The sequence below is a fragment of the Cariama cristata genome, unplaced genomic scaffold (genome assembly GCF_000690535.1).
Source record: "Cariama cristata isolate BGI_N322 unplaced genomic scaffold, ASM69053v1 scaffold8886, whole genome shotgun sequence".
NCBI classification, from domain to species: domain Eukaryota; kingdom Metazoa; phylum Chordata; class Aves; order Cariamiformes; family Cariamidae; genus Cariama; species Cariama cristata.
In genome coordinates this window covers 28,476-51,262 of record NW_009620392.1, presented here as the reverse complement: position 1 = coordinate 51,262, position 22,787 = coordinate 28,476, and the positions used below count along the sequence as shown (strand labels likewise).

Here is a 22,787-nt window from a genome sequence, read left to right as displayed (position 1 = left end):
TCAGCAGGCTATGAAGCAAGGTTCCTAATTAGGAGTTTGCACAAAAAAATAATGAGAGAATGCAACCTTCTGTGCTTCTCTTCTAGTCCAAGATGTACTGCCATGTACATCATTACTGCTACAGTATTCTGGCGTGTATTGCCATAGCATACAGAAGTGCTAGTATTGGACAGAAAACATGCTGCACAAACACCAAACAAAAGATAGTTCCTGACAGCAAAAGTTTTCAAGTTAAGAGTAACATTAGAGGTAACAGATAGATCACGATATGTTAGGGAGGTAATGTAAAAAGGCGCAATAAGGTATCGGTTAACGTGACAGGCACATGGACTGTTGTCAGCCGTGCTGTAGGCATGGTGAGCAGAGAGTCTTCTAGCGAGGAGTTTCTGGGATCATTTTGAGCGTGAAAGGTCATGTGAGCAAAAGCATAGAAACAGCACCTTGAAAATGTGGCTAATGCTTGGCCAGCATGAAGGGCTTGTAGGAGGATACTAACACCTCTGGTTTAGCTAGGAATTTTATTACAAAGAAATACTGCTATTTCATTATTTCTTTTCTATGAGAACTCAAAATATTTTCAAATTTTGAGTGAAAGGAGGAGCTGCTTAAGGGACACACACAAGTGGTAGAACATTACTCACACATTGAAAAGACATAAAATTTCTATGCCCTGTGATATTTTGAGCAAGGATGTGGGTTTAATGCTTCAATGAACCACATACAGTCCCTATCACGACCATTCAAATTAAGTGTACATCCAATAGCCCAGCGTGGATTGCCCCAGGGTTTTCTACAAGCCCACAGGTAGGCCAGCCAACGGGTACAAGAAGGTAGAGGTGATGAGAGATAAAGGCATGAGAGCAAGGGCATGTGCAGCTGAAAGTAGATGAGGCATCAGCATGGAAGTGGAAATCACCGAAGATGAACGCTGTTCATCTCCAATACTGTGTATCTATGATGGGGGGGTGTGCACACAAACATACTGTCCAGGGTTTCTGAAAGCAAGCCAGTACTGTGCTGTGTACCTGGTGTCAGTTGCTTGTTGTATATACAGAATACTTTAAAGTTAACAGCAGGTGTTATTGTACCTTTATTTTTGAAATATGTTCTGACAAGCCGATAGGGAAGAAGATTCCTGTAAATGAATTAAACTCCCACGCAGAGGGTAATTCAGGGCCTTATGTACTGTTTAAATTCTACTTAAGTCCCATATTAAGGGCTTAGTTTTACATCTGGAGTGAATTTTGTTGTATGAATGGCTGTGTCTGAACTCCTAGTAGTGTCTGAATCATAAAAATAATGATTAATGATGGGATTAGACTGAATAGCAGTAGTGTGGGCATACTATCCTGTGCTGAAAGAACCTTTCTCTGATGTACCAGAGTTATAAAGATTTCATAAAAACAGCAGAAGGTGTTGGCAAATAGAAAAATTGGCGACATTTTTCTTTGGCAATTCAGTTCATTTTCTTACCTGGATTCTCATCACAGAATTTTGCAGTCTACTTCCTGATCCTTTCCTTCTCAGCGCACTACTTTATCACTGGTTTTTTTCCTATTGTGAATGTTCGGGCTAATCAATGTACGGCTACTTAAATATGATGTTTCATTATGTCCTGTCCACAAAGTAGACTAATAACCAAGAAATCTTTCTTTTTGCCTGGACATGCTAAGGAATGGCTCTTGTCTCAGTCCAGAATTATACCACATCTCCCCTCTCGTGACATCCACTGTTTAGACACAGATTTGAAATCGGGTAGGGATAGACACAGGGAAGAGAAGAGCCATAAATGGGCCATAACTTGTAAATATGACACAAGACCAAGTTTCCTGTGTGGGAAAAAAACAGAAATGTGCATGTTTGTTTAACGCAGCAGACTGAGGATGAACAGGCTCACAAGCGTCTTAAAACTATCACAAGGATTTAGAAAGCTGAAAGGATTAAAACATGGCAAGCACCATTTTTGGGGGTTGCTTGCTTATTCTGTTTCATCACTAAACTAGTTGTTTGGTTGCAAAGTCTGTCTTTCCCGTACACATAGAGGTGCTGTTGCCCAGTATTCGCCGGCTGCAAGTTTTGAGACATATTACTACAATAGATTTAGACACATGTCTACAGACAGGGTATTTTTGTCACTTTTTTCTTTATTCATCACAAAGGAACATCTGCCTCACATTTAATGTTAGGAGTATGTTAAAGACAGGGCAAAACAATTTGTGCCAGTTGCCAGCTGGGGTTAGACCACGACACTATTTTATGTTAAAGGGAGTACCATCTCCTGAAAATACTGTATTTTGTCTGGAAGCTTTATGATGGAGTATAACTCAGTTCAGATGTCTGTATATATTTACATAAAAGAAATATTTGTGGTCCCAAGTTGGAGAGATTCTATGCAAAAATAATGTTCCCTTTTAGGAACAGGGTGGAATTTTAGGAAATAGCAAGGAATACTGTTATAGTGTCACCCTCTACCATTGTTAATAGTATTCTTTTCTAAAATATTTTAATAAGACTATTCAGCTAGATTGTGTAATTTTGTTTTGATCCAAATGGTTAACACAGAGTTTAATGGTGTTTATTTTATTTCCAGTTAATTGTCACTCAACTCTGAAGCTCATTTATATCAGCATGCAGATTAAGAAAATCTTCTTTTAAGCATAGTTTATTAAATGGCAATACTATTAGCATACAAATTATGCTCAGAATAGGATAAACAGGTACAAAGATCATTAACATATAATACAGACAGTTGGATCTCAGATGGGACTCAGTGGGACCTTTTCAAAAATACCAGAGCTGTCATCAGCAGGTACAATTCATTCACTCCGTCAAACTTTACTCACATTTACATCTGCATAAATCACTAGTAATTCTGAGTCACTTGAGAGCTGTGCTCGTGTTTCTGCCTCTCACTTACTTCCCCTTGTACTTTTTAATTCAGGCTCTCTCATGCTTCTCAGTCTTTGTAAAATTAGAGAAGGCAGTTATTGTCTCAATGTCTGCTAGCATATCTGAAGAAATTTATAAACAATATGTCTTCTCATAGCCTATGACAGCCAGAGTGTTTTTGCTCTTGAGCAGTAAAGTGAGACTGAGAAGACACGGTTTCAAATAGGATTTCTCAGATAATAAAAATTACTTTGCCTCTGATTTCATCAGATCCAGAATACTCCCTTTTTATCTACACAGTGCTGTGATGATGACTTCAATAACATTACGAGGTGTCAGACACTTGATGTTAGAGGCAGACAGGAGAAAAGAAGAGTGAATCTTTACATTAAGTATCAGGGTTACTTTATTTTGAAAGGAATTATTTTATGCTCTTGAGGAGATAGCTAGCCTCCTGGCAGTGCTGAAATCTGCAGAAGTAGGCTTGATTCACCTCCAGTTTTACACCAATTCAGCTCAAGCGATTTTGATGGGGATTTCAAAGACATTTGCTGTATTGAATTAATGCAATTCACATCCATGAATTAAAATCGCACCTCTCTCTAAAACAGATTGGCTGAACAATATGGCAGTGCACAAAAATTAGCTCTGCTGCACTTTAAAATCTAATGAGTTGACATCTCTTTCCTCAGATTTTATTTTTCTATCATCAGCCTTGTTAAATACATATTATTCTTTTATGCTCTTAAGATCAAAGCAAATAGCCATCAACAATCTTTTGTTCACATGAGACAACAATTTCAGAGATGGTTTGTTTGGCCTGGTTAATTAAAAGCTGTACCTATCATCCCTGCTTGATTTCTCAAGTTCTTTACTTAAAAAGTATGTGTGACAATTTTAATGAGCTCTCACTTCTTCCCAGCCTCGTGTCTTCTGCAGAAACATTGCAAACTATTCTTTTTGAACGTTACTCCAGTTTTGACTCCAGCAGATCTCGGGTAGGCTGTTTGTTTTCCCTTTCTCCATATAATGCTCATCTTGTATACTAATGGAGTCACTCGGAGAGAGCAAGGACATGGATCAATCCAACGGAATGAGTAGGTTAAAAATAAACAGAAGGACATTGCTTACACTGTGCTTAAGTAAACCAGGGAAAAAACTTCTCACAAACTGTTGTGGGACTAAATGCTCGCAGGGGCTCAAAGGGCTTTGAATTCATTCCTGAAGACAGATTTCATTCTATATAGCAAGGCGCTATCTCTAGATCCAAACCCTGGGTTACAGGTCACCTGGTGATTAGGAAAGGACTGTGGCACCTTTCACTGCATCCTTACCCTGCTCTTGCCCTCTGCCATAGGCATCCTGCAGATGGAAAATTGTCTGGATATGTCTCTGAATTGGGCTTTAAGAGCTGTTTTATGTTCCTATAATCCATACAAAGTGAACTACATCCAACATACACATCTTTTCGCAGGGTGAGTTCCCAGGCTTGTTAGATAGGGAATGATATTTCTGGATATTTCTAATTAGCCCTCTTGTGCAGGAACTTCGTATGGATTTATATAACTGGATTTTCATCTCTTCTTTTCCTCATAGCAACTTTCCTTAATTGAGCTGTTTACAAAGAGGTAGGACCTGTGTAATTCCGGCAGGAACATGGGCATCAGGCACTAATCTGATAAGAACTTAAGTATTTTGTAAGTCAGAGACGCCAGTTTAGAGTAAGGCTTATTCTTAAGCAACCCCTTGGTGCAATAGGGCTCTATGGACAGCTGTATCCCCAGTAGCTCATTTCGTTCTTCTTTCTCCTCCTTTCGCAGGGATGCATTTATCAGATCTGCTTCAGATCTTTTGCTTTTTGTCCTTCAACAGGCACTTATTTACTTGTTGCGAGAAGTCCAGTTTTCCTGGCAGGCAAACTATTCTACTTACATTATACTACACAAGTTAAACTTTTCTTTCTTGTCGCAGTACTTGGAATTACCTTGTCTTCTGATGCAAATGTCAAGAATTATTATCTATAGCCTTCATGCAGTCTAAAATGTTGTGAAAAGTAACGGTTTTCAGCAAGCCTTTCAGCAGGTGAGACATGTGTTTCACAGCTTCTTTTTAAATCATTTGTTAGAGCTTGATCCAAAGCCCATTAAAGGAAATATTCCCATTGCCTTCAGAATCACAGTTCCGTTATTTGAAAGACAAATGGAAGAAGATAAAGTGCAACCCCTCTGAACCCACCCACGGCATAAAGTCATGGCTCTGAGGAGGTTTATAGCAACTTTGTTGTTCATGGCAACTGGGTCGGTATTTCACATTGCTATTTTTTTTTCTTGTATTTGAAATGCATCATCTTGATTTTCTGTTGTGCTCTGCTTTCTCATCCCTCTCCTGACACAGACCTCAGTACAGCTGGAAATTACTCAGGTGTTGGTTGTTTTTTTTTTTTTTGCTTTAATTCCCTTCCCCACTAATTACTCTGGAGTCCTTTGAGCTTTTATGTAAATTCTGCCCAAGTATCTTATTTACTGCTAGCTCCCTAATTGTCTTTAGGTAGCATGACCTCTGTTTCAAACAACTCTGAAGCTTTTATTATCTCGTGGTTTCTCTTTGCTAAGCTCTGTTTTGATCCATTGAAAGAGTCATTCCAGCCTGAGCCTGCCCAGCTGTTGAAATACTGTTTCAGAACAGCATTTCTTCAGATCAAACATTACCTTGTCAGCTCTTGAGTGGGTACAAACCCCTCTTAGTGGATAAACTAGGAAGCTGGGGATTATTCAGGTCTCGATTCCTAATGAAGAATACATGAAGAAAAAAAAACAGACTAAACTTCAGTGGAAAAGCCCTAGCCAGAAATCCATAGGGGGCTAAGCACAGAGCCTGTGCATTCAAAAATTCTTCCCTTTATTATTCTGTATTTTTACAGACTGTTTTTTCCTGTGTATTTACCTACATTGGAAGCCTTTGGGGATTGTGATTGCCTTTTTTTTTTTCTTCATGCCCACTTCTGGATTCCAATTTATACCTAGAGCTTTTAGGTGCAACTGCAGTAAAAATAACAAGGCATCAATATTTGATGGTGAGAAAGACACTACTGTGGCTTGCTATAACTTATTATTCAGGTATTCAGTTTATGAACATTTGCTGATTCACACTTGAAACTCTTTTGATACTGTTTGATGAAGCCACCATATGTTAGCTAACCAGTCAATTGAATCAACTATTTTATCACCAGCAGTTTCTAATGAGGGTATTTTCTTGTGGCTAGTGCAAACTGATGTGAAGAAACACATCATTAATGCAAAGAAAATTGCGGAGGCAGAAGTGGAATACTTGCAAAAGTTTCTTCATATTTAAACCTGCCTTTGAAATACCTTCATCAGGTGTGTCCCCATATTGAGAAGGAAAGGCACCTATAGTCTCTCATTTTGATGCATAGAGTCATGAAGTCAGCAGAAAGGCTTAGTCCTTTCATGCTTATTCATCCTTCCTTATCCAAAAAAATGTCATTTAGTTGATACATCATTATATTGAAGAGCATATTTTGTTGCCTCATATTTTGCTCGTCTCCAGTTTAATACAGATATATGTGGATTATTAAACCCAAACTTATTTTCTCATCGTACTACAAATTGCGTGCAAACAACTGCTGCAGTACCGGGTCATTATTGCCAAGGAAACAAAGACTTTTCATTCAAGCCTAAATCCCTTCCCCTCTCAGCTCCACACTCTGGTGACAGAGTGTCCAGCACCACAGAGACATCTCAGATTTTCTCATTCCTAAATCCACCTCTACCCAGCTCAGGAGCAGATCTTTCAGCAGGGTAAGGTCAGACAAGAGTGGGAGACACGAAACTGGGGGTATGTAAGCGAGAAGACCACCAGAAATCCAAGTCTAGCTCTTCTCTTCATGAGCTGGGAGCATGTAACGGGAAGTAGAACAAGGTCTGACGTGCGTTACACATATAGCTACAAGCGTATAAATACCAGTGCGGAATGCAGCAAGACACTATGATGTTTTTTGCGTGTTTAATGGCTATGATATTACTGCCTGCTTCAACTTCTGCTCTTGTTATTGTTCGTTTCCTTTAATAATTCATTACATCATCCAATCTTATGTTGTTAGTAATAAATATTAAATACCCAAGCTGTGATGCATGAATTAGATATTTTCTTTTTATAAAATGATTCTTGTATTAGATTTAAATGTCAATTAAAAGAGGAATATAAAAAAATAATGCAGTGCTTCTGTGAGTGCTGGAGTGAATGAAGCCTGGCTGTCTGTGGATTTGTGATTTACAGCCGGATTTTGTCAGATGTAAGAAAGTGTGGCATTTGAGTGAAGCTCTTCCCCAGCTGGGTGCAGATTCTCTGATGCCTACTAAGGAGTGTGCTCATGCAGTGGCCTTACTGGCAAGAGGGGCTGCACACAGAGACTCTGACCCCATTTTCATGACACTTCCAGGGGCTTCATGTCTTTCAGCCCACTGTCCTTCTAAACTCAGAAAAAGTTGGTCAAGAACCCCAACATCTACCAGGTGCAACAGGTGCGTGGAAGAACTGACACAAAATTAACAAAATATTACAGGATAATATAATTCTCTGTCCAAAAGTTCACTGTTTACCTAATACAGTTTTCATTTTGAAATTCTCTGCCTTTCATAGATATGTGTTCTGTGTATTTGTGAAGAAAATCCCAAAACCCTGAAGTGCTATTCTTGTATGTAAAAGCAAAAACGTGCCAGGCATGCAGTGAAAGCTTACCTAAGGAAAACGTATGGTGAACTCTGTACCGACTTTCATCCTAAAGTGTCTTATTGACACGAAGAAGCATATGAACAAGCTTAGAAGCTAATTGTTTCCATAAAACCCAGGAGTGATTCTGAAATTACTATTAAATGCAATTTACCCAATACTCTGCAAACTGGTGTAAACAACATAGTGACTAATAAGGTGATTTGAAGGCCCTATGAGACAGCGATGTATTTGATTTGGCTCCTTGGCATGTGAGATGGTATTTCAGCATCTCAGCTAGTCTGCTAGTATCTTTTAATAATCCTGACAAAATTGCACAGGCAGCTGGGCTCAGATACAACATTAGTGTGGCATAGGAGCATTGGGATCTGAAAAAAAAAGCCCCCCATGGTAAAATACAGCACAACTGGGCACAAGTTGGGTCTTCCTTCTTCCTCTTGAGACTCTAAATGTTGCTGCAAGAAGGTCAGCTAGATAAGTTAATGGTCAGCTCCAGTACGTCAATATAACATTCCTAATACAGAAATCAGTAATAAGCAGAGGTGAAAATCGGTTGATACATATTCAGCTTGTTGTAGAAGAGAAAGAGTATAAAGGAAGCATCTAAATATTAAAAGTCGCAATGCATCACAGTTCCTATAACAGGGGTCTTTTTTTCTTCTTTTTTCTTTGTTTATTTTTTTCCCCAGGGCCATCTTACTGGAGGATGGCAGTCTCAGGCTCTATAACATCACCAAATCAGATGCCGGGATGTACACTTGTGTAGCAACAAATCAGTTCGGAGTTGCCAGAAATTCAGGGAACCTGATTGTGAAAGGTACTTTAGTGTTTTCTTTTGTGCTTTATGACTCTTAGAAAGTATGTGGGTTTTTTTCATTGGGATGCCCAAGTCTGTGCCAGTCAGTGATAGTATTGACAGGTTTTTACTTGCAGTTTAAAGCCGAAACTGAGCTCTCCACTGCCTGCAGCAAAGAAAACCTCATGACTGCACCACTCCAATCATCAATTTGTTTATCAGGGAGGTCTCCCAAGATATCCACAGAAACGGGTAGCTACATTAATAATGATATTTGCACTGCAGTACCATTTAAACATCACAGGTATGGGCTGCACTGTTGCAGGCGTTGGGTAGCCAGAGTTTGAAACGACACCGGGGCAGCGTGGAGGTTCAGCATACCCTGTGCAGAGTGCTTGTGTGAGTTTCTTCAGCTCATTTACAGTTTATGTCACATCTGAGACTGCAGAAAAGACTTTAAAGCTGGGGTGCCCAAAAGATATCAGAGGTTGCAAAGTAATCTGAAAATCAGGTGCGTTTATTTTTGTCAGCATGGGGCAGATACAAGTTGCATACATTGCGTTCCTGCAGATCCTGAAGCCACCCCCTCCTTCTCTGCATCCCAGCTGCTGTGCACAACTTCAGTAAATGACTCCAAAACAAAGCAGAGCAAAGCAAAAACTCTTCTTTGGCCTTTCACAGGACTTTTGGTTCTGAATATTTAAATGGCTATCATCCACAGCCCTCCCAAATCTAACTGCTGCATTAGTAATAAAACAAGGGATTCGTTAGGGTATCTTCTACACTTTCAGAATAGTTTGTTTTCCTCGATATTAATACTAAGACACCTCATTTCACAGAGCACTCCTTTGTCTAAAAGCATTTTGATTTTTTTTATTATAGTGTCTTACATTAGATCTTAGTTTAATTAAACCATTTCAACCGTTAACTACAGGTTAATATAACGATGCAGCTCTTTTTCGGAAAGGAGAATGAGGAACATCCTCCTCTCACATTATCATTATTTTCTTCTCCATTACGTATACGAGACAAAATTTTAATTCTCTTCTTAAAAAGAAAGTGACTTGCCTCTTTGAGAGTCATCGCTATGAACTTGTCCTATCAGGATCATTATAAGAAGCCAAATCCTACCTCCTCTAAGACAAAACGACTGACAGCATCTGATGAGATGTGCCATAGTGCAACTACCTAGTTATGCGCGATGTTTCCCAGACTTTGTATGGATGTCAGCAAGGACTGACCTGACTGCATAACACTTCCAGCTCCAGTGCAAGTCATGCTTTCTTTTTCTATTTTTCCTTTTTTTTTCCCTCTTGTTTTTGGTTAAGGCACTAAGTGCAGGTAATTGTCTACCAGCCATATGTTGTAGCACCTGCATATAAAACAAAAATAACCTTTAGGACTGGAAAGGCAGGTTTCCTTCTTCTGTCCTTTCCCCCTCCTCTATGTTCACTGCATGCCCTGACTCGGGAGGGACCGAGTTTCCCCCTGGACTGCCACTTTCTTTACTCTCAGCTCTTCTGTGGCTGGAGTGAACTTGTACAAAGTCATGGCTGAGAGAAGTGGGAGACACAGAGTTCACAGCCCTTGACTGGGAAGGACTTGACCCTGGATCTCCTGTACTCTAGATGAGCCCTGCAACCATAAGGCTCCAACCATTAGTGCAAAAAGCGGACAACCCCCGGGTCGCTGTCGCATTGAGCAGTGTGCTGCTTGCCCAGGAAGGTGTGTGCTCACAGAAAAGGACCTTTTCTGCAAGGTCCCACTTGAGTGACAGTCCTTACTTGCTGTCAGCCGAAGCTGCAGTGGGCACAGCCAGCGTTTGGGCACGTGGCTCTGCTGAGCTTCTCCTGTTAGTCTAGGCAGTCTATTGAGCTGTCTGTGTTGCTTTTGGATGGGGGTCTAAAACACTGGCAATTTCAACACCTAATTCAGCTTTTCAGATCACCTTGACGAGGTTAGGAGTTTTGTTTGTAGATGGTGTGATGCTTTAGTTAGAGGTGTATAAATAACGTCCCTAACAGCTATCTTGTGATTATCAGTTCAAACATCCAGAAAATCATGTTATGGGCTGGGATACACATCGTATCAAATGGTCACATCTGTTGTAATTCTCCTTCCCTCCGAAGTTGCAGCTTTATCTGCGCTGGGGCTGAGCTTCTGGTGTAACCGCGCACCCTGACTCTGGTCCCAGTCCAGTGATGCTCTGCAGAGAAGTGTCTCCCTGCAGTACTTTTCACCCTTCTTTGGAACACACTTAAGTACATTGTGGGACATGTTGAGGTACATTAAGTCCAAAGGAGTCATTTGCTTCAAGTTTTTGCTGTGCTGATGGATGGTCTATCTCCATTAGTAAAAAGAATTTGTACAAACTTATCACTCAAGTGGACTAGTCCAGAGCTGGAGGACATAAAAAGAGACATTGTTCGTATAGAAATTCCTATGAGCAGCACAGGAGACAACTATGCTCTGATCTTTGATCACTGACAGAAAAAAAAAGGAAAACTGATGATAATTTGGTATGTTTTTTTTCTCTTTGCTCCCACACAATCTCTTAAATAGAGATATTCTCTTATAAAAGTATTCATATTTGTCAATTTTAAATGAGGAGAACAAGTTAAAAAGTGGGACTTTGGAGATTATAGTAAACATATTAATCAGTTTTGCAAAACAGCTAACAATAATAATGTCTGTAGTTACAAAAAGAACACGTTATTAAACGTAATTTGTAACTCTCTCTTTTTTCTTAATATTCTTGTTTTCAATAACTTCAGAGTGGTTACTGTAGCCTGCAGGCATAACCTCCTGCCTAACCTACTGTATCTGGCAAAAATCTTTTTCATACTCAGATTATGAAAGAGCAATTAGCATTGATGCAGTGCAACATGCAATCTGAGACGATGTCACAGCACAGTTAGCAATGAATAAACCAAGAAGTTTAGGATTTAGGCAGCTCTGACTTCAGTAAGGTTATATACCATCCTACATATCACATACATATGTCCTAATGGAGCAATATGGGAAAATCACATTAAAACGTGAAAAAAATATTTTGTTTGGCATTTATGAAGTTTATTGAAACACTGAGTAACAACATGGTATAAAAATGATCTTGTTTGCAGGGAACATTTGTTTTTGTTTCCCCTCTGGAGAAGTTTTGGCTGTTCAATTATAGGCCTCATTGCTTCAGCATTATTTTCAAGTGAAATGTCAGAACTTGGAAAAGCATATCTAATGTGCAAATTAAGTTTATTGCTGCTCGTTGAGTTGTTTATTCTTTGTGTGAGAAGTCTTTATTATACCTCCAGCACTCACAACATCTTATCTAGTTTCTCCTCTGGAACAGGATTTGCCATATAACGCACGTCTGCAGTTGCTAAGCAAGATAGATAGATAATGTAGAACCAAGAGCTTTTAAGAAGCTTTTAAAAGTATTTGAGGTGGAAGTCTTAAAGACAATCCCATAAAAGAAGCAGAAAATATCACACAAATGAACCACTCTACATCAGTGGTATCACTGGATATGAGCAGGCTAGAACAAGAGATACGGGAGGATGATAATACCATAATAAAATGGATTTTTTTTTTTGCTAACATTACTAAAAAACCACACCTCACACACAAGCCCAGTATAAATCACAAAAAGACAGTTTTTAATATTTATTTGGTAGAGGTTAATAGGTTCGGTTCATGACAGTAAGAAAGTAGACTTCTTATAATACTGAGAGCGCATGGCTATTGGGATTTGTTGTGCTATAAGAAGAAACCTTTCTGTTCTGATGTTTCAAAATACCCATTCACGAGAGCGTTCTATAGAATGTATTTTTTTCAAAATATTTACCTTTTCCCTAAGGAGGCATTCCATAGGTTTTAACAGATAAATGATCTCTGGAATTTTTATTCCTTCTAATGACATTCTAAAACAGGAATGCAGATCTCTTCTTTCTGATCTCTTTGAATGCATGATCAAATAATGACACAAGAAATTACATGTCAGACCTAATGAGGCAATCATAATATTATTGGAACATTCAGACAAGGAAAAGTTTCAAAAAATTCCCAGCCAGTTTCATTACAACCAGCTGGAGCTAATGACCCCTTCCTGTACAATAGATGGCTGGCTTTGATGGAGGCTTAAAGATTTTACAAAAAATAGGACATCATTTTCTATTTGTATTCTATGGATTTTAGAATGTAACTATTGAATCTGATTACAAATTCTATGCAATCTTGTTTATATCATTCTTCCTTAGTCTTACTTAGACCTTTCCATAGAAATAAATTGATTTTATTTATAGTATTTTACTTATTTATAGAATGCAGTAATTGTACACAGTACATTGTAGAAGAGTCATAATGCACCGATCCTGGTGACCAACCATCCAATACAGAGAAGCAGGAGTTGCAAAATGAGGTGACATTAAGTCTTGTGGCAGTAGAGGTGATGTGGGTCTCATGAAGGGTAGATATTTTAAAGAAAAATTTGAAGGACGGAGTACTTGACACATGGAAAATTCAGCAGTAGCACAAAGTTTTGTTAATGCTGAATGAACTAAAACAGAAAAGGTGAATTTCATCCCTGGTATAAGCGCCTTTATTTAGAGTTTTAGCAGAATACCCAGTTCAAATGGTATCTTCAGGTTGTCATCAAAGCAGTGCAAAACAGGTACATCCAAGTCAGCTTTAAGCAAGACAGATTTAAAAAACGGCAGCAGTTTATACCTAGCAGCAAGGAGCTCATCTTAGGCTTTGGGGTCTACCCGAGAGGGCTGGGAAGCTGAGCCCTGTTTACTCGAAGCCAGATATTGAGCTTACCAACACAAGACTCAGGAAACATGCTATTGCCCATCTAATGGATTGACATGGTAAATGAGCCTTGTTAGGGCCAGGCCTCTCCATGCCCAGGGCAGTTACACTGTACAGGAGACAGGAGGTGTGGAGGTGACCCTTGCAGTCATTTCAGAGGAGCCAATTCCCACCTCTGGGTTCTCCCAGCTCCATCGCACAAGTCAGACCCAGGGGCTACATGAGGTGGGGAACAGCCCAGGCTGACTTACCAGACTTTTCAACACCCTCTTGTAAATCAGGAGTAACCTTCTGCATCATTTATGAGACAATATGTGTGGAGACATCTCTCCTGCGCAGCTAAAGATGGAGCAGACAAAGCCTAAGTGGAGTATAAGAGAAAGAGTATCATAAACATTCAGAGCAATGTAGAATTTCCACTTTGAGGTCGATTGTGATCTTCAGGGGAAGACTTTGCTCCTTCAACGCTGTATTTCATCAGCTTTAAAAGCTCGGTGTAGAGATGCACACAGTTTATAGTTTTAAGGAAGGGGAGAGTCTTACAGGATGACTTTAGAGGAAGAGGTGATGAGTTTGGAGGACCATATCAGACCGGAAGATCCACCTGCTAGTGGGAAAGAGAAGTTCAAACTATCACAAAAGCAACTTTCCAATTTTTAACATATACCAGGGTATTTTTTTCCCTATTTTTAACACATGCAGCACTATTGCAAGTAGTTGAATTTTCTCTCCTCAAAGTGTTATTCATGCAGTTCCATTTCAGCTATGAGACTAAGAAGCATGGGAGAAAAAGCAAGAAAAGAAAACTTTGTGGAGGTTCTTTGTAGTTCCCAGATACTTTTCAAAATTATTCTATAAAAGTTACCTATAGTTCACAATGGAATTACTTCATTTGAGATTTATGGAGCCAAGTTCTTTGCTGGCGTGTGCTGAAATCAGTGGAGTTGTGCCAACAGAGAATATGGCCTTTGAATCATCTGGAATTTATTGCATCTGACACACTGCTTCCAGGGAGAGGAAGAGATTTCTCTAACCTAATGATCGAGTATCTTTAAGACAGTCATCTGAGACCTTCACATTTTTGCAGTCCTTGACTTCAGACAGACTGCTGGAGCTGCCACAACGGTAGTTTTACGCAGCTGTGAAGAGCAATCAGAGTATGCAGAGAAATTTGAGAGAGCGTGTTCCAAGTCTGAGCTCTAACTCACGATGAGAACCTCTGACGCTCTTAATGATACCTGAAAAAAACACCTAATTTGTCTATAACAATAAAAATCAGATAAGTTCTTTCTATGTCTGCCTTGGAAAATGTTACTTGTTGCCCGCAGCAGGTATACCACTGAAACTAGTGAGATTCAGCTTTATTTTAAAAAGTTAGCAGAAAATGCAGCGTTCTGCCTTGTTTCTGCTTGACCACTGCCGTAACAGTCACTCATCCAGTGCCACTCAGATGCTGGGAAGAAGCCCTTCAAGTTTCAGCCCACATTGCCTGTCTGCACCTACCTATCAATCAGTTACTGCAGTGATGGTGACAGTCTGAATGAAAATGTGTTTGAAGGTAAGGGGTTGGATGGCCTATCATGCCTTGGTAAAACCAAAATCCTGAACTTTCAAGTACATTTCTAACATCTAGGTTTAAGCTAGAATGAATGCTGAACTAATACAGCTTGTGTAACTCTTCTTCTGCTCCTCTCACATTATTTTCAGAACTTATTAATACTGTTGAATAGATTCTGCTCTCATTTAATACACGTGCCTCTAAATTCTCACCATTTTATAACACTTCCATGCACAAAAGCTTTATTCAAGGGAATTGCTCACAACAAAGTGGTTGTTATCGCTAATCTATCTGCCAGTCATACCAACACAAGTCAAGCCATATAAACATATTTCTTTCCCCTTCAGCAAGTTACTACTTCCCTTAATAAGAGCTGCAAGTTTGCTTCCCAGTGTAAGGGGTTAAAAAGGATTGCATAAATAGTTTTTCTGTCTGTGAAGATACCTTCTTTGAAGCTGTAACGTAAGCAACACTGTGCAGTAAACTACCACGAACATTAATATAGATTAAGGATCTCAGTGTATACAGTAAACGGAGATGAACGGCAATTTGGCTTTTGCTACAGTTTCCTGTAAGGAGATATTTTCAAGTCTGAAGAACTGTGGGTATATTTTTAACAGTCTTAAAATGAAGTCTGCACTTTTTGAGCTGAAATCACATCTGTTGACTATGGGCTTTATAAAGTAACACATGACTAATTTACCATGTTGCCTCTGACATTGGCTTGCTCCCAGAAGCACCCAGCATGTTTGTTGTATTGATACTGCAAAAGTATTTGGCTACATACAGGTAAGAATGTTCTGAAATCATCACCATATTAGTGATCATTTTCTTTATTATGGAACATTTGGGCCAATTTTAAATCCTTTCACATATGATACCATAGTCATTCAAGATCTACTATTTTTATAAGAATTCTAATAAAAAGGAATATTTTTTTTGTCTTTCTCCACAGAAAGAACTGTAATTACTATTCCACCTTCTAATATGGATGTAACAGTTGGAGAAAGCATCGTCCTTCCATGCCAGGTGTCTCATGACCCCTCTGTTGATGTGGTGTTCACATGGTCATTCAATGGAAATAGAATTGATTTTAATGGAGGAATACATCATTTTGAAAGAATTGGAAGAGTAAGTTTCTTAAACTCCTTAGTGCTTAATGAAACTGTTTGCCACAGTCTTTAGATGACACAAATATTTATCATAATTCTTCCATTGCTATTTATATGCATGGCAAATCACCATTTCTTTACAAAGCCTGTAGCCATTTATTTTTCTTTCTGAAATTTCATAAAGGTGCTTGAGTTATTTGTGAAGCCATAATAAAATTGTCCACATGAAAGAAACTAATGATAGCTATGAATGTTTTAATTTAAAAACTGAATTTTTTATTAATATTGAGCAATTTATAAAAATGTCCAGTGTGGAAAGCATGTTGTGAGGATTAGTTTACTTTTTTTGTATCTCCAGGAATCTGTTGGGGATTTGATGATAAGAAATATTCAGCTACATCATTCTGGGAAATATGTGTGCATGGTACAAACAACTTTAGACAGTCAATCTGCGACAGTAGATATAATTGTAAGAGGTATGTCTGTTAAATGTAGACACATATATCTTCTGGAGGAATTAGAAATTCTTAACATCAGTTGTTGTTTAAATGATTCCTAGGATATCAATTCAACATTTCAATAGTGAAATGCTATATATCATACACCCTTGACCCCAAAATTGGATTGAGATTGTGGCGAGCATGATCCTAGTGTGCAGCTTACTCAGGGAGATCTGTTCAACTCTGCCACGGTCCCCTTGGAAGGTAAATTCTTCTGGCCACACAGGTCAGTACGGCAGGGCAGCAGACTGCATCACTTGATCCTTGCTGGGCATCTCTGGTTCATTGTGCAGGTTGGGAAAAAAAACAAGAGACCTGGTTCCTTTCCATTATTTGGAGATAATATGAAAAATTATTTTCTGTGGTCAACTAACTAATCTTTTTACTACCAGCAGCAAAAGAAATGCTGTGATGGAACAGATCCTCTAGACCCTAACAGAAATTAGACATCTGTATATTGCACCATCTTGCATTCTTTCAAAACCTCAGTTTTGATTAAATGCAATAGGAATTCTGAAAATGTTGCGTGATTCAACAAAAGACATACTGGGTAACTTTCTTTGTCAGACAAAAAAAAAAAATCATTCCTTTGTTTGTAGTTTTCATATTAGTAACATAAAGGCATTAATTTTCTTGACTCAAAACCCCTCATTAATTAGAAAAATGTAATAAAGGCATGAAGCCATCATTTAGAGATTGTGCTCCTTTTATGAAACTGCAGCTTCATGAGTAATTCCACTGAATTGAGAAAGTAAGAGTTGCCCAGCCCATTCCAGCAGCGAATCTTCTCTTCCTTATACCTTCATCTTAAAATGCTGATCATATTAGCCCCCCCAGGTCCACCAGAAGATGTTCAAGTTGAACATGTTTCTAGCACTACTGCTGTGTTATCCTGGAAGTCTGGAATAGATAATAATAGTCCAATCCAGATCTACAGTGTCCAGACAAGGACTCCTTTCTCAGTTGGATGGCAGGCAGTTTCAACAGGTGAGCCATTTGAGCCTTGCCTTGTATTTTTTCCATATACCATTAATTACTCCAAAGTTACATTGTCAATGACATGTTTATTTTGCCTTTAGTTCCTGAAGTCATTAATGGTAGGACTCACAAGGCAACAGTGGTTGACTTAAGCCCTTGGGTTGAGTATGAATTTCGTGTGGTTGCCAGCAATGGTGTTGGAATTGGGGAGCCAAGCAGACCATCAGCCCTACTGAAAACTAAAGCAGCAGGTATGTCCCTAGTTTCTGTCAGTTTTTTCCACGTAGACACGTTGCCAGCTCCCAGGTGTGGGAATTTCCCTGTAGCTGAGCCACTCACTCCTACAGGGTTACTTACACATCCGTCTGGCATTTTAGCCTGTGGTTGCTACGGCTTCATGACAGCAGACCCGCACTACTGATGCAAGGGATGCTTGGACAGGATTGAGAAGTACCGCACATTTTGCTCTGCGGTTTGGAGATCACTTGGACTTGGACTAAAGGCTAGAGCTGGCCCATGCTTTCTCCTTTTGATATTTCCCAAAATATACCTAATCCACATGCCAGAACACAATCTTTCTTTGAAGCAACTGGGGAGCACCATTTGTTTTCTTCCAATTATAACCATGTTTATACCCTGCTCAGGGACTTGGGTAGAAAATTATAAAGCCAGCTCTCTGGCATATCCTAGCACAAGCATGTAATGCCTTTGCAGCAGAGGGTGTTTGAAATCTGAGCATCAGCAGGGACAGGATATTGGCTTTAACTGGAGGAAATAAATTACAGCATCCAAAGCCCAGTGAAACTAATAGCTTCCACTGACTCCAGGGCGAGATCCTTACTATCTGTCAGTCTAACCTTTACACATTTATCTTCTGGGACTTGGAACCTCATAGGAAGAGGACTCATTCTTGGGTGACCAACACTGTCAGTCCTTTGACCTACTCAGTTTGGTACAATTTATTTGAAGCCCAAACCTTTGGTTTGTTGTCTGTTTCTCACAGCCTTCTGCTTCTCTACTCTCTCCCACCTATTAAATCAGTATTTACAGGACAGAAAGAAGTAAAATGGAAGCAGCTTTTACAATCCACTTTCTCTTCTCTGTTTATCTTGTTTGCCAAGCTCTGAAGTTTGGCAAGCTGCATTTCAAGACAGAACTCAAAATACACTATTATACATTTGTCCTGGTTTTGACTGGGATAGAGTTAATTTTCTTCCCAGCAGCTGGTACAGTGCTGTGTTTTGGATGTAGTACAAGAATAATGTTGATACCACACGGATGTGTTAGCTGTTGCTCAGCAGTGCCTACCCTAAGTCAAGGGCTTTTCAGTTCCCCATGCTCTACCAGTAAGGGGGGGCACAAGGAGCTGGGGGGGAGCACAGCCAGGACAGCTGACCCCAACCAGCCAAAGGGATGTTCCATACCATAGCGTGGCATGGCCAGTATGGAAACTGGGGGGAGCTGGCTGGGGAGGATGCCGATCGCTGCTCGAGAATGGGCTGGGCATCGGTCAGTGGGTGGTGAGCAGTTGTATTGTGCATCACTTGGTTTTCTTGGGTTTTAATCCTCCCTCTCTCTCTCTCTCTCTCTCTGTTATCTCCTTTTAGATTACATTCTTCATTATTATTATTTTATTTTATTTCAATTATTAAACTGTTCTTATCTCAACTCACAGGTTTTACCTTTTTTCCAATTCTCTTCCCCATCCCACTGGCAGGGTACTTAGTTGCTGGCTGGGGTCAGACCACAAGAATACTATACAGCAGAAAATATAAATATCCTTAGAAAGGGGGATCCATTAGTTTCACAGAATACCTACAATATTTGCCCCAAGGCAGAATTACTTCAAAATCTATTAAACCAGTTGATTTAATTTTAATAAGTTCTTTTGCGTATTGTTGAAGCAAAACCTTATACTGAGTTCCGATGCCAGAAATAACTATTTGATCATTAGAACACCAATTTTGACAGATTTTGTCAGCTTTCCAGGTGCAGAGAGACATCAAATGAGTCTTAGCAGCCAGGACTACTTGGCCAGTGCGGTGGTAAAGCAGATTTCAGGCTGCTCCCAAGCAAAGGACCTGAGAGCCTTCCGCCTGGAAAGATGCACTCAGCCTGCCTGGGCTTAGGTGTCTGGGGGATGCATGCCCGAGTGGTATATGACCCCTTCCTCCATCAAAAGAGCCACATGAAACTTCCATATGCAAGGAGCAAGGAGCAATGTGAAAGGGGAAAGCTAAAGAAACATTGGAGACAGGAAGAGGCCAGATTTTCTAAATTTCCCAGCAGAGTACCACATATATATGTTCTCTATTACATGAGTGATCATGAAGTCAAAACTAGTCTTGAGAAGGTCTTTCTCACTGTTGCCACTATGGGGCTTTGTAAAGTATGATATTCAAAACCACATATACAGTTAGTAAAAGCTTTCATCTTTTAAAGTATTTTTTTTTATTAGAGGGATTCACAAGGCTAGGGCTAGAAAGAGAAAGGAACAATAAAATTAATATTATTTATCATGGCAATAGCACAAGGAACATCATTTCCTTACAGTGTAGCACTGTCTGAAGCTTAACAAAAGGAATGGAAAGACTCATTTCAGGTTTTAGTTGCTTAACCCCTTCACTACTGTAAATTGTTCTGTCTCAAAACATTGCTGTGCAGTGACAGAAGTAACAACTTATCTTTTTATGGTTTTGTCGCAATAAGAAACTGAAAACAGTGTGACAGTGTGGACAGCAAAAAGCTGGCCATGAAAGGGTGAATTTGAACTTCGCTGTTATCATTATAGCTATTTTGCCAGCTGAAATCTGAGCATTAGTAGATTTGTAGATGCAAATGAGCCACTGTTGATTTCATTAAAATGGAGCTGAGAATTAATTGAGCCTCTGTTGGTGCACTCAGCTGTAAATTTTCATCTGTTTCTCAACTATGACCCAGTTGAGGCTCTGCTGAACAATAGTACAAATTTCTTCCCCATGTAAGCGTAGTAAGTACTGAGCACATTTAACACGTGAACTAATTGAGCATCAACTGGTTCATGAAATGGTGAAACACTAGGCTTGAAAGTCTGTTTTGTCATTGTTTTCCTTTAATGCTGTTCTTTTCAGTCTTAATTTGCCTCTGATGTGCACAAAGACATTGATTGTGAGTGACAAAATTGAATACCTATGCTAAACTCTCCAAAAGAGCCTAGTCCATTTGCACTTGCACTCACTTTTATGACTCCACAATAAAATTATCGTGAAATTTCTACATTTCTAGAGAGAGTGAAATCATATAAAGATTTGTATGTGGACTGGAATCTAGAAGTGATAGTGAATTGACATAAATTTCTGTGAAATTAAAGGGCTATTACCTTTATTGCCACTCCTGCAGCTGGGCTACCACTGGGTGGAAGAATGGGGAAGGACAGAGACGTGGCAAAACTTGCCAAAATCTCTGAAAAAGCTTCTGAGATGTAACTGTCGTGCCTATTTCTGAGACTGTCTTCAGCCCTATCTCGACACATTCAATTTGCAGATAGTGAGAACTGAATGAAGGGAACAACAAAACAATCTTTAAATTTCTAAAAATCATACCAAGGGTTTGGAGATGGCAAACAGTACAAATACCCTCTTATAGGGGGTTCCTGTCTCATTTAGTTCCAGGGTTGCCCCCTTTTTCCTACTTCTCCAGCAGATGGAAAGGAACATGATACCATCCTTGCAAGTAGATCTGTAGCGAACTATACAGTAAGAACAAGTCTGGTCTGTCTAAATTCCATCTGTTATATCACAGCCCAGTTCCCCATAACTGTCAATATTGATAGGCTAATGGGATGGGCATGTTTATGGAAATACAGAGCAAGAGGCAAGAAATGCTGATATTTTCTTTGCCTCTGCACCAAGAGCCATTTGAGTGATGAGAAGACCCTTCAGACTGGAACACTAGCGTGTTGCTTGACCTCAACCCCGCATCTATAGTGCCATACACCTGGGGCAATGCTGGGGAAATCAAACTCTAATCAACAAACTTTTGGACATTTACAGTCTTGGGAGAAGGAGAAAAGCAAATGAGGAGTTTTGAGTTTCCTAAGAAAAACATACAGCCAATTAAAAAAATTAATATATTGCTCCAACAACATATTTACTGAACAAATGCATAATTAGTAAATCAGTAGTGTTGCAGCTACAGTCTGAATGGAACATCATTTTGCCAATTAGTTGATGAGGCGTAATAATGTCAGATACTTGATGCTACTAGCTTCTTTAATTAATTTTTCGAACCAGGGTACTCATGTATCAAATACATCTGTGGCTTCAGCCTTATAAACTTGAAAATGTGTAAACATAATTTCAGTTCATGTAAAAAGTACTGTTATATAATATAGTCCCTGTTCTACGTGTTGAAAGGCAGAATAGCTGCATGTGAGCTAGGAAAAGCTCTAATCATCCAGTTGACAAGACCCCCAGCAGTAGCGGTGAGTAGTTGCAAGCACCAACGTCTTTCCTTCTCCAGCTCCTGTGGTGGCACCAACGAACGTCAGCGGAGGAGGAGGGAGCCGTTCTGAGCTGGTCATCACATGGGAGGTAATTGTTAGCTCAATTAACCTAAGCTGCCTAATGGGGAAGAGTCCACGGGTGAAATCACAGCCCTGCTGAAATCCAAAGGCTTTTGGTCCTTGGCTTTGGCCGAGCCTGGATTTCTTCCTGCATCTGGAAAGAAAACAGCCTGTAAGATATACAGCAAGTTTTCTGTGTTATAGTGAACAATTTATAAAAATAAACAGTTTAAGAGGCATGTTATAAAGATGTTTAGAAGTCTGTATAACCCTCTTATCTCCATTGTACAGGAGGTGCTTAACACACTAATCTGCTTGGCCATTTTCTACATTAACATTTTTCATACTTTTGTTTACATGTTTTTCATTCTGGAACACTGTACTGACAAGACATATCCTATTATGCGTCAAAGGAGATGAGCTCTTTAGTTCTCCAGCACTCCAGCAAGAGAAGAGACTATACATTTTCAGAACAGTTAATACCATGCTACAAGTTGCAACGGGTGAGCTCAGGTCACTTCGGAGAGTAGAAAGTAAGTGTTGTGGGAAGGAGCCCTCCTTCTCCAGCCAGCCAGCAGCATCCCCACGGGCACTCTGATGAAGGCAGGCTGCTTCTCGCAAAGCCCATGTAGTGATGAGGCAGGTGTTTGGTCAGGACTCCAGCCTCTGTGAAAAACCTCCCCAAAACACAGCTCCCACCCTCTATTTTTTTCATAGCCACTGAAAAATACACATGAAGTTAATGTGATTCACTCAATTAAATCCCTCTCCTGGCTTTGAGGACATCTAACTAAAATAGGAGCTACTTCGTGCCATCAGCAGCACCCAGCCTGGAGGGCAGGAGTCAGGCAGCCTT

General features: G+C 39.6%; 1 protein-coding gene across 1 annotated transcript in view; it reads left to right on the top strand.

The window, feature by feature from the left end:
- The window catches only part of CNTN3 (contactin 3 (plasmacytoma associated)), a 91,882-nt gene that overhangs the window by 58,048 nt on the left and 11,047 nt on the right, over window positions 1–22,787 (top strand). The window contains exons 10-15 of the mRNA XM_009701612.1: window positions 8,328–8,455; window positions 15,754–15,929; window positions 16,269–16,386; window positions 17,239–17,397; window positions 17,490–17,639; window positions 21,889–21,959. Coding sequence (XP_009699914.1) covers window positions 8,328–8,455; window positions 15,754–15,929; window positions 16,269–16,386; window positions 17,239–17,397; window positions 17,490–17,639; window positions 21,889–21,959 — 802 coding nt within the window. The remainder of the gene's footprint in view (window positions 1–8,327; window positions 8,456–15,753; window positions 15,930–16,268; window positions 16,387–17,238; window positions 17,398–17,489; window positions 17,640–21,888; window positions 21,960–22,787) is intronic.